The sequence below is a fragment of the Neovison vison genome, chromosome 7, assembly GCF_020171115.1.
Source record: "Neovison vison isolate M4711 chromosome 7, ASM_NN_V1, whole genome shotgun sequence".
Lineage (NCBI taxonomy): Eukaryota > Metazoa > Chordata > Mammalia > Carnivora > Mustelidae > Neogale > Neogale vison.
The window spans coordinates 37,320,040-37,331,923 of NC_058097.1; the positions used below are offsets into that span (position 1 = coordinate 37,320,040).

General features: G+C 51.6%; 1 protein-coding gene across 2 annotated transcripts; it reads left to right on the plus strand.

Moving 5' to 3' along the window:
* Positions 1 to 2,703: 2,703 nt before the first annotated feature.
* Positions 2,704 to 11,613, plus strand: LOC122911490 (protein C19orf12 homolog). Of its 2 annotated transcripts, none has more exons than XM_044256227.1 (3): positions 2,704 to 3,072; positions 7,476 to 7,645; positions 11,209 to 11,613. In XM_044256227.1, exons 1-3 carry the CDS (start codon positions 3,035 to 3,037, stop codon positions 11,490 to 11,492), a joined length of 492 nt encoding a protein of 163 aa, XP_044112162.1. In that variant the 5' UTR covers positions 2,704 to 3,034; the 3' UTR covers positions 11,493 to 11,613. The 2 variants fall into 2 exon arrangements, with proteins under 2 accessions (XP_044112162.1, XP_044112163.1); XM_044256228.1 differs by lacking the exon at positions 2,704 to 3,072 and adding an exon at positions 3,208 to 3,237.
* The last annotated feature ends 271 nt before the right edge of the window (positions 11,614 to 11,884 follow it).

An 11,884-nucleotide genomic window follows, 5' to 3' on the forward strand; every position in this document is an offset into this window, starting at 1 on the left:
GGTGGAGGGTACCAGGCTCTGGCCTCAGAGGGCCCCGTGGCCCCCACACTACACTCTTCGCATCCAGCCTCTGCCCTCTACCCCAGCCCACACATATGCTAGATGGACATTTCGCCTTGCTTCTTCCTCAAGCTTGCAGATGCTTCCTGGGGACCCTGTCACCCTTTGGCCTTTGATTCAGGATCTCTGACCCTTAGGCCTAGGGCTGCTCCTCCCTCCCCTCAGCAGGCCCAGGAGAGAGCCCAGGGACCTTGGGAAGCTCAAGGTGCTAAGTTAGTGTTGGTGAATGTACAGGCCCAAGTCCCCGCCGGCTCTGTGAACGCAGCCTCGCATGCTGGGGGTTCTTGGACCCCCAGAATGGTGGATTGTGGATGGTGGGTTGTGAAAGTGGGGATGGGATCTGATTTCCTGCCTCTCTGGACACGAGACTCACTTTTGGGACTCTGGAGATGTTTTTCATTTTCACACACTATGACATAAACAAAAATAATCTAGATCCCTACATATTACCTCCTTTAATCTTCAGAATAACGCTGAGGGAAGGCACGATTATTGTCGTTATTTCCCAAATGAGCAAACTGAGGCCTAGAGAAGCTGAATGACCCTCCTGAGGTCACTCAGCCAGACTTCAGCACGGTAAGCATGATGAGAGCACTGTCTGGATGCTGGGTCAGTGCGCAGTCACCATGATGGGGACACCACTGTGCACCTGTCATTCACAGGACCACACTGCAGGAGGCCTGGCTGTCACTAGGAGACTGTGGTATCATGTGTTACATCCATGGACTTTGGTGTCTGCATCCATTTTATGACTTCATTCATATCAGAATGAAGGTCCCAGGTTGTCGACAGGTGCAATGTTTGCTGGACTTCTCACAGCTCACCTTCTCTGGAAGACTCTGACTTTGCAGTTTCTCTCCCTTCCAGCATCTTTCTTGTCTACCAGTGCTCCCCTTCCCACCTCTGGGGGAGTCAGCAGCCCAATTCTTTAATGAGCCTCCAGAGGGAGCTGCCCACAGAGAAATGGGAAAATCTCCCCCAGGCCTGAGCTGGCGATGGTTGTCACCCAAACTCAAGCAAAAGCTCCTATTTGGAAATGGATAAGGTGATTCACTATGTCCAGGGAACACTTGTTAATGCTTGAGCCCCTTTCTCATAATAAGGACAGGAGGGAAAGGGAAGAAACAAAATGATGATAGTTAAAGAGTACAAAGTTTCAGTTCTGGAAGATAAGTAAGTGCTTATCTACACAGCATATGGCTATAGCTAATACTGTTGTATACTAAACGCATATTAAAGAGAATAACTCTTATGTTAAGTGTTCTTACCATGCACACACACACACACACACACACACACGATAATGATAATAAAGAGGGCAGGAAGAAACTTCTGGAGTGATCTGGAGTGATGGAGATGAATATAGTGTAGATTGTGTTGATGGTCTCACAGGTGTATACGTATCTCCATACTCATCGATGAAGGACAAGACATTAGGGTTGGAAGCTAATGGCCAAGAAAGAATTCTTGAGAAGGTGGTTTTATTAAAGCATGGGGACAGGACTCGTGAGCAGGAAGAGCCGCACTGGGGTGGTGAGGAGTGGCTCTTTATATACTTTCAAGTTGGGAGGGAGTTAGTGTAAACCTCCCAAGTAATAAAGAAACAAGGTTTCCATGATCCTGAGGGGGCTAGCAATTGTGAGGAAATGTCATCTATTACAATTTAGTAAAAACTCTGTCATGAGTCCCTTCAGATGGGTATGGGGGATGATTAACAACATATATTTTGGGGGTTAGAGATAAAGAACGTTTCCCAAGGAATTTTTGTATGTGAAAGTAGACTTACAGGGTCCTGGGGTTGAACTAAGAGTGCTTTTTGCTCTTAACGAAGTGCTGACATTCCTTTTCTAGAGGAAAGTCTCTCTGCCTGCCTGGGCTATAGGTAGTAATGTATATTTATTACTTTTTCTCCTGCCTTTGTTTCCCACATATCATCAAGTTGTATATATTAAATATGTACAGCTTTTTGCAAATCAGCAAACATATCTTTTAAAAAAACCTTATTAGGGCATGTATATACTGTTGTATATATATGTACAAATATATGGTGTGTGTGTGTGGCATATATACTCTCAAAGTACTTTCCCTTCCAAAAAAGGAAAAGAAGAAAACGAAACGGTGACTCTGGCAGTTCAAAGAGGCCCATCCTCTGGGTACACACAGCATCCAGGAAAGCCCAGTGCGGGTTACAGCGAGGGTTTTGAGCCAGCTGGACCTGGGTTAGAGTCTGGACCCTGACACTCCATGGAAAGCCCCCAGAGCCTTTTTCAGATCTGAGATGGTTCAAGGCCCTTGAGTGTTGGTGTGTGTGCGCGTGTGTGTCGGGGTGGGGTGAGAGTGGAGGGAATCCTCTCCACACTCCCTCTAAAATATTCCCTGCCTCATCCCCACATTTGCCCCCTCCCAAGAGGTTCTCCAACCTCAGCTTTGTCCTGGAAGCTGGGCCTCCCCCTTTCCTTGGAAACCGAGGAGTAAAGCCAGCACACAGCCTTTCAAATCACTGATCCAGGGGCACCTGGTACGGGCACCTTCTGCCAGTTTATATGGGACTTGGCCCATACATTCAGGACACATTAACTTTGCACCAGGGATTTCCCCGGGTTGCTGGGCTGCCTACCACGCCCATTGAAGGAAGGAGGAGCTTCCGCAGACCTAAGAGTCAGAGATCCTGAATCAAGGGGCAAAGCCAGAGAGGACTCTCCGGGGAACCGAGGAAAGCGCAAGGGAAGGCCGGCTAAAACGTGTGCGGGCTGCGGTAGAGGGCTGGCGGAGCACGTGCAGGAGCGCAGCCAGAGCGCCACGGGGACTTCTGTCCAGACTCCAGCGCCAGGCCGAGACTCCGACGTAGAGCGGAAGTTCCGCGAGTCCTCGGCGTCAGACCCTGCCAAGGCGAGAGCGGGCCAGACCGCGGAAGCCCGCGCAGCAGGACGTGGCAGCAGTGGCCCTGAGGGTTTCACCGGAGGGGGTGGCGGCGATGGCGGGGATACCGGCTGTGGCCGCGGGGGCCAAGTGGTGAGTGGCGACTGGAAGTCCTCCCGCGCGGGCGAAGCTGAAGGCAGCGGGGCAGAGCCTGCGCGCTGGGCGGCCCCGCGGACAGGAGACCCGGGGCGGGGCGGGACGGGGGCCGGGGAAGAGCGGGCTCAGGTCTCTCTGGCGCCCGGGGCCACATCCCAGCAGGTAAAGGGCTCAGTGTCCCGGTGGCTCTGGTGAGGCGGGGCGCTGGGGCGCGGTGCATGGGGGTCTGCCTGCTGGGGAGCCGGGTGCACGTCGCTAAAGTATTCATTTGCCACGTGAAGACACCGAGGCACGGAGAGGCTGACCTCACACCAGAAATAAGCTGAAGCAGCGCAGCTGGGGTTACAACCCAAGCAGCTGGTCTCAGGGGCCTGGACTCCGGTACGTGTATGAGCTCCCCAGTTACCCGCCTGTCCCTGCCTTCCTCAGTAACCTGGGGTGCGCCTCACCCTCCTCTGCGTCCCAGGTGCGTGGGTGGGGCGGCAGGTGTTACAGATCTGGAACAGTCCTAGGATACCCCGTGAGGCAACACCCCGGCCTCACCCTGCGGGGAAAGTTCAGCGATGATCGGGAATGGATATTAGGGATCTCCGAGGGGACAATTCCTATGGTGGGGACTGGTGGCTTCTTTAGCCTTTAAAAGAGGAAGCGGGGGACTTTGAGAGGTTGCAGATGACCTACTTATGTGTCCCTGGTCAGGTAAGGTCGCCCTGCCAGGGCCTATGGAAGACAGAAGGCAGGACCTCCTCTGTGGCTAAGGGAAGATGGTCCAGGGGACTTGCTCTTTTGATTTTTTGAGAGAAATCAGGAATCAGATGGATGTGAAATCTTATTTTTAAAATACTGGCAACACTTCAGTCATTAAAAAGTCTGGGGGCTAATCCGACAGTGCTGGTGGGGTCCACATGCGACCTTTGCACCACGGCCTGCAGAGGTGAGGACACAAGACTTGCAAGAGTCAGGCCACACAGAGGAGTTTCATAAATTCCAACAGAGAAGTAGAAAGTACTGAGGATGGCAGGTGAACAAGATCACGCTGACTCCTTAAGAGGCTCTGCTTTTCCAATTTTTTTTTTTTTTTTTTAAAACACAGTGTATGTGGGTCTCCGTTAGCTCTGAAGCCTTCCTCTCCCTGCTCTTTCACAATCTGGTCCATCTCAAAAAGCCAGGCTGCAGTCCCAGGGATGGGTTCATCTCCCTCTTCCCCAGAACCTTGCTGTCATCAGCAGACCAGCCTGGTGCTTGCAAGAAACCAGGGCTTCAAGTTGGCTTGGTAAAGGGCTCCCCAGTTGGGAGTTGGCATTTGCCTTCCCTGTGGCTGGCAGATGGGCTTTCTGTGACCAGAGCCCATGTTGTGGACAAATCTGATTCTGAAATAGGTGTGAAATGAGGAGGGGAGACCCCATTCCCACCCTCTGAGGTGTGTCCCCTTCAGAGTACTCTTCCTCCCTCCTCCCTCCTTACTGGTTTCCTTGCTGCTCACGGACAAAGGCAAGCTTGGAGTGGGAGGGGAAGCAGGACTGGCTTCCTTCCTCAGTCTGGCAGTCCCCGAGAAGTCAGGAGGGTGGGCTTTCCAGCAAGGACTCAGGAGATGGGGTGTCAAACCTTTCTTCCACAACAGTCTATTGATGCTCTAAAGTCTAAAATGATTCTCACACGGAAATTAAACCAGCTCTATCTTGCATTGAGGCAGCTACAGTGCCACGTCTTGCTGTGGTGTGAAGCTGTTGAACCCAGCCAAAGGTGAGCCACATCCTTTCGTGCCCTTCCACACACCAGGACACCTGCTGGCCCTCCAGGTCTGCAGAGCCCTGGGCTCTTGCCTTGGGCTGGTGGAGGTTGGGAGTAAGTAGTCTTTGCATGATGAAGCCTTATTAGCCCCTGTGGGTTTGTATGAAGACATTCAGAGCAAGTGGGAAGCTAGGTTTTTAGATGGACCACAGAATACGAAGTGGCTGTTTCCTGCCTCCTATCCATGCATTTTCTTCTGTGCAGAAAGTGTTTCTGGAGTGCAGGTCCATTAATGTGCAGAAATCCTGTTTTAGGAGTGGTGTTTGGACAGAGTGCCCTGGCCAAGAAGCCAACCTTGCAAACCATTCCTGGGGTCTTCGCCCACCTGGAAGCTCACTGCCTTCCCCCAGAGGGGCCTTCCCAAGTCCGAACTCCATCTCCCCTTTTTCAGCATAATGACAAATAGAAAGGAGGATATAACCTGGATATAAACTATATGATGATTAGCTGTTTTACAGGAGGATGGTTAGCTTTTGAAAGGTTTTACCATGATATTCATTCCCTTGGTTATCAATATTTGAAATAAAACTCATTTGCATAGCTTTACAGCACCATGGCTTTGGGTAGGTCAAGTCACAGCTTCCATCCCCTCATTTCTCAGTGACTTCTGCCATGTGCAGTCCCTTTGCTGTTATAATGCTATTTTATTATTGTGACCTTCATGTGTGGACAAGTCATGACCCTCACGTGGGCTGTCTTCCATGGTGGAGGAGGTGGCATGGACTCTGTCTACAAGGGGTTGCAGTAGTGAGCAAAGGTGCAGGAAGCTCGGAGGTATGCTAGCAGGTCCAAGGCACATGGTGCCAGAGCAGGGACAGGCACTCCTGACTTCTTCTTCAGTCCCTTGAGCACCCCTGCAGGGGCACTCCGTTGCTTCTATACCCCACTTGGTCAAAAAGACACTTTGGGGGGTGCTTGTTCGCACTTTCTGAACTCGAGGACTAAGTAGCCGATGTCAGATGTCTGGGTCATGGTCTCTTACCGTCTTGCTGTCCAAAGTGGGGTGCGCTTGTGGAGAATCACTGGCTCAGAACATGGCAGGGGCCAGAGCCCCGGACATTAGCTATCTCTTCTGGAATGGCACAGAGGTTCTGAACCCTGACTGTGGTGATCCAGCAGACCCAGAAAGTTGTTCTTGGGACTCAAAATTCTCTCCCAGGATTGAGAGGATGATTCTACAGGAGTGTCTGGTTCTGGATTTTCCTTGTGTTAAAAGGAGACGTAACCAAGAGTTCTTGAGCAACAGGGTCTGCCCCAAACTGTGTCAAGTTCCTTTACGCACTGCTTGCATGAAAAGGAGAGTGAAGGAAAGGAAGTGCCCTTCGAGCCTTGGGTCCAGCTGAAGCCAAGAGGAGAAGCACCAGCTCATGGCCACTTTGATTTTACTTCTGGGTCCTGTCAGGTGGCCCGTCAGTGTTGTGGCTCTCCATGCCCACTGACCCTGGGGCAGAGCCTACCCTGCCCTTGACCTGTGTGCCTAACAGTTTCCCATCATTGTGGCGAACAGTTTCCTGACTTGTTCTAAGGTCGTTGTTCCAAAGGTCTGTCTGTCTATCCAAAGACATGCAAACCCCTCAACTACTTTGGTTTATTTTATTCTCTGGTTGTCTCACTTTACTGGTCATCCTTAGTGCCGTCCTGTCCCTGCCTTTACTATCCCCCGTGTAGAACTGGAAGGGCATTAGGAGCATTTGCTTACAGAAAATCCAGTGGATGGGGGGTGCCTGTGTGGCTCAATCGGTTAAATCCTCTGCCTTCCCCTCGGGTCATGATCCCAGGGTCCTGGGATCGAGTCCCGTATCGGACTCTCTGCTCAGCGGGGAGCCTGCTTCTCCCCTCACTGCCTGCCTCTCTGCCTACTTATGATCTCTGTCTGTCAAATAAATAAGTAAATAAATCTTGAAAGAAAGAAAGAAAGAAAGAAAGAAAAGCCAGTGGTGTGTATCAGTAACAGAACATTCATTTAGAGCCATCAAGTCTCAGGGCTGCGTGTTCCAGACTCATACCAGGAACTTTGCATCCATTCCCCTCAGACCTTTCCAGAATCCAGCTTGTAGGTGGCTTAGCTCCCTTTGCAGGTGAAGAATCTGTTCAGGGTCACGGGGCAGACAGGTGTGGGCACAGGCCAGTGTTCTCATGGAGCCCAGTACTTTCCCCTTCACAGGCTTGGCATGAGCTCCATTGCCCTGTCACACGACAGAGGACTCAAGGCTGGGACGTTCTGCCCTCTGCCAGGCTCTGTGCACTGGGGCTGCCTGAGTCAGCAGGAAGGCTGCAGAAAAGAGAGAGGGCACGCTTGCCTCCCTTGTGATGAACAGATGCAGCTTGTGGCTGGGCCTTTTCTGTAATCTGTCATGAATGAGAAGTTACACAGAGGGCAAGGAAGACCTGTCGTGCATTCTGCGGGTTCTGTGTGCTTATTAACTAGCGGCTCCCCGACTTCCTCTGTGACAAGGAACCCATCACGTTGCTGGGTGCTGTCGGTTCTACATACAGCAGAGCTCCTGTTCCCTGCATGAGGCTGTCCTCCAAACTCTAGCAAGAGTGACATTTGGATGCACATACTCTGACGCTCCTTAAGAGTTTCCCTTTGAAATGCTCCCTTCTAGGCTCGCCAGGAAACCCCGCTTGATGAAAGACATCATGAAGCTGCTGTGCTCCATCTCTGAGAATCAGAAGATGAAGGTGGCTGTCAGGTACTCTATGGAGAGCGCCCTGATCACAGGAGGTGTGGTCTTCATCGGTGGTCTGGTCGGGGGCCCACTCGGACTAGCTGTTGGTACGTGTAATCTTCCTGAAGGGGCAGCCAGCCTAGGGGGTGTTGTGAAAAAGTCCTTGAAACCACAAGGATGGGGTACCTGGTGGCTCAGTTGTTAAGCATCTGCCTTTGGCTCAGGCCATGATCCTAATGTCCTGGGATCCAGCCCCACCTCAGGCTCTCTGCTCAGCAGGAAGCCTGCTTATCCCTGTCCCTCTGCCCCTGCTTGTGTTCCTTCTCTCCCTGTGTCTCCCTCTGTCAAATAATAAATAAATAAAGAGAGAGAGAGAGAGAGAAAGAAACCACAGAGACCACATAGAAACCCCTGTTCTGTGGGAGATGTTTGTCGAATTGAGGTTGCTTCTGTGACATGGTCTTTGTGGCCTTAATTCATCCCATTGAAAACACAGGCTTCTGAGTGTGATGGCCTCAGACACGCAGGGCATTCTTGCAAATGACATATGACTCATGCAGACCTGGAGGGCGCCTCTCCCCTCAGGGATGTGTCTGGACCTCTGACGATATAAGGGTGTCCTGGATCCCTTGGATGGTGTCCTTTCCCTGTCACCATTACATGCCACTGCAAAAGGGAACCAGGGAGGAAGCTGGAATTTACTGAGCACCTCCTAGGAGCAGTCTGTCTGGTCATGTTCCATGAGCTCATTCAGGGAGACAACCCCATTCTGAAACCAACAGTCCAATGCAGAAAAAGCAACAAACTATCCTGTCCCCTGCTTTTGCCACCTGCTTCAACTCGAGAGACAGTTTTTGGCTATGAATGAAGGTTTGGCTGATTTTCCCATTATTTCTTGGAGCCAGGAAAGGTTGCTTCCTACGTCTTAGGAGTAGGAAGGATTCTGGTGTGGTCTCCCCCTTGGCCCAGGTGGCACAGAGAGCAGGCTGTTGTGTGGGTCTGACGTGAGGAGGGGCGGGATTACACCTCCCGTGAGGTCCCTCAGATGGACCCTGCAGCACAGGGGGTGACAAAGGCATGGTCTGCTGCACTGGGCTCAGCAGATACATCACCGAATGCCTGCTCTGTGCCAGGCAGCCTGTGCTGGGGACGTGGGAGAGCTCACAGCACTGCCTGCAGTCCTCCCATGAACACAGGCTGGGGAGGTGACTGCATGTCTGCCCAGGTTGGCTTCTGTTTCCGGCTCCCGGCATGGCTTCCTGCTCTGTTCTGCCTTTCTGTGGCAGGATTGACCTTCAAGGACATTTCATGATGCAGAGCTCACATTGGGGAGTAGATCAGTGTGTGGGTGACCCCAGACCTTCCACTATACATTTCCCTTTCCCATCTGTGAATTAGGGAGTCGTGACTTCAGCTTCTCACCATCTAAGGAGCTAGTTGGGGAGGAGATGTGGCCACGGCCTCCTTCCTCAGTGACATTCTTTATCTCTGTCCCTGTCCCCCCATCTAAAGTGCTCAGGGGAGGGCTTGATGGGATCATTTATCCTATAGCTGTTCCCAGATGCCATTGTGGGAGCACATATCTTATTCAGATTCTGTCAAAGCTGGTAGAGAACAGGACGTCTGCCAGGGGAACCCGGGGATTTGCTCCTTGAAGCCACTAGTCGTGGGCAGGGCATCATTTTACCCAGAAAACCAAGGAATTTTCTTTTGTCCAAAGAGTTAGTAATTTGCTGGTCGATATTCCTGGCGATTGTTTGCATGAAGTGCTGCTCGAAATCAAATATTGACATTCTCATAAAGGTTTAGTGCAGATGACTGAAATGTTTGTCAGCTCTGAGCTCTTCATGGGTGTCGTGGGCTAAAGATCAGTAAAACCTGTAAATCACTGGTTTCCCCTCCCCAAATCCTCCCTTCTTTTGGAGCAGAGGGGAAGGCTGACCAGGGGCAGTGCTCAGTCTCTTGGGCCTGATGCTGGCCTGGGCTCAGCCCCAGGGGAGCTGTGTGCCTCCAGATGCCTCCACACTTGGCTTCCTGAGAGGGTGCAGGTTTTACTGCCTGCTGGCGGGGTCCAGCCCACAACCGGGTTCTCTCCGGCCTGGGCTGTATTCTCTCAGATAAACCTCTAATTCTGCAACAGTAGTAGAATTATAGACACGTTGGTGAGACTGTGCAGAGAACGCCCACATGTCCCTTACCCAGTTCCCGTAACATTACCACCACGGTGCACTTGTGAAAAGTAAGAAACCAATATTGACGTGTCCCTACTAACTGGTCTCCAGACTTTCTTTGTATTTTGCCCGTTTTTGCATTACGATCTTTTCCTGTCCCAGAATCCAGCTCAAGGGATCACAGAGCATTTAATCCTCATGTCTCCTTACTCCGTCTCCCCAGCTCTGTGACAGTTGCTCGGACATTGCTGCATTCATGGCCTGGGTACTGTGAGGAGTCCTGGGCAGTTATTTGTAGAATGCCTCTCCGTTTGGGTCGGCCTGATGGTTGCTCATGCTTAGCCCGGGGTTGTAGACCTTGGGAAAGCACACGGCAGACAGCGGCGGAGTGCCTGTCTCATAGCGCCATTTCAGGGACATGTGACACCCACAGCCTCCCTATCCACCTCGATCCACTGGTTAAGGTTGTGTTTGCTGGTTTGTCCACGGTGGAGTCAGTGTCTCCCCTTTCCATGCTGTGCTCTTTCAGAGAGAGTCACTAAGTCCAGCTGGGCTGCATCTATTAATATCTGATGACCGCTATTTAATAATCATGAAACTTTTTCCAGGATACACATGTGGGATTCCGTGTGGTAGCAGTGGGCTGGCGAGGGGTAGCCCCCGCCCCTTAGACATGACCCCGTCCTTCATCACCCAGAGGCTCACTCAGCCCTCTTCACCCCTCTCAGCTACCTGCCTGTCCCCGGAGGGCACCTGAGTTTGAGACCCCTGCCCCAGGGCGCCTTCCTTAGCAGACCTGCCCCCACCTGATCAGATAGAACTCTCCCTTGACATAAGGGCTTCAAGTCCCAACATTGTGCATCTGAAATTTGATCATAAATTTACCTTTAAAAATAATGGCTATGTCTTTTCGGGGTCACAGGAAGAGAAGTAATTGAATGAGTTATATTCGATAGTTATCATCATATAGCTCTTGAGGGCTGGCATGAAAAACAGGTGCTTTCTGAGGAAAGGTCTCCTTCTGTGTCCCCAGGGTCCTTCAGCCCTGGGATTTCACTGGAAATTTCCAAAGTTCAGGGGCAAAGAGCAAATTATGGGGAAAACTCAACCTCACCACTGAGATGATTCTCCTTGCAAATGCACTGGCTTCTCAGCTCTGTCCTTTAAGATGAGAGAGTTTCGTGGGAAGCAGGAAGCCTGCAGACCCTGGAGATTTCAGTTCTCAGAGCTGTGAGGTGGGAGATGCTTTGTGCTGCATCTGTGAGTCTAGAGCTTAGGGAAGGGCAAGTCTGGATGTCAGTTATCTGAGCCAAATGGACTGAGGACCCCAGAAACCTTTGTCCCCCGCACTGTGGGGTGGAGCGGACACGAAGCCAAGCCTGTACCCACCCGTGTGTCAATGTGCTCACTCGTCACGGTGGTGGACATGCTCCCAGCAAGAGCCTGAGGCCACCATTTATGAATAAGGACCAACTAACCGAACCTTCCTTGTTTTCTAGGGGGGGCTGTCGGGGGACTCTACAGTGCATGGATGACAAGCGGACGGTTTGAGCCAATTCCTCAGATCATAAAGGAGCTGCCGCCCGCCGAGCAGCAAAAGCTCTTTAATGAAGCCATGGCCATCCTCGGGCACCTGGACTGGACGGACGCTGTGCAGCTGACCACACTGGTCATGGGCAGCGAGCCCCTGAAGCAGCAGCTACTGGCCATGGTGAAAGAGTTCCTCAAAGGCCTGTACATTGACTACAGACCTCCTCCTGGGATGTACAGGTCACTTAGATGATTCTTTGACCCACAGGGTGGTGGACCACTTAGACGGTTCTCCTTGGGTGTGTCTGGGTGGCTCAGTGGGTTAAACTTTTGCCTTCGGCTCAGGTCATGATCTCAGGGTCCTGGAATTGAGCCCCACATCGGGCTCTCTGCTTGGCAGGGAGCCTGCTTCCCCCTCTCTCTCTGCCTGACTCTCTGCCTACTTGTGATCTCTGTCAAATAAATAAATAAAAGCTTAAAAACAAACAAACAAACAAAATGAAACAAAACAGAACAAAAAACCCCCATGGTAGATGGTTCTCCTAACTCACAGAGGTGAATGTGGGGTTGGGGAAAGCCTCACCCATTCATTGCTCATGTATTGGGCCCAATTGTCCCAGACCCAGGGGACACGGGGTCCTACCC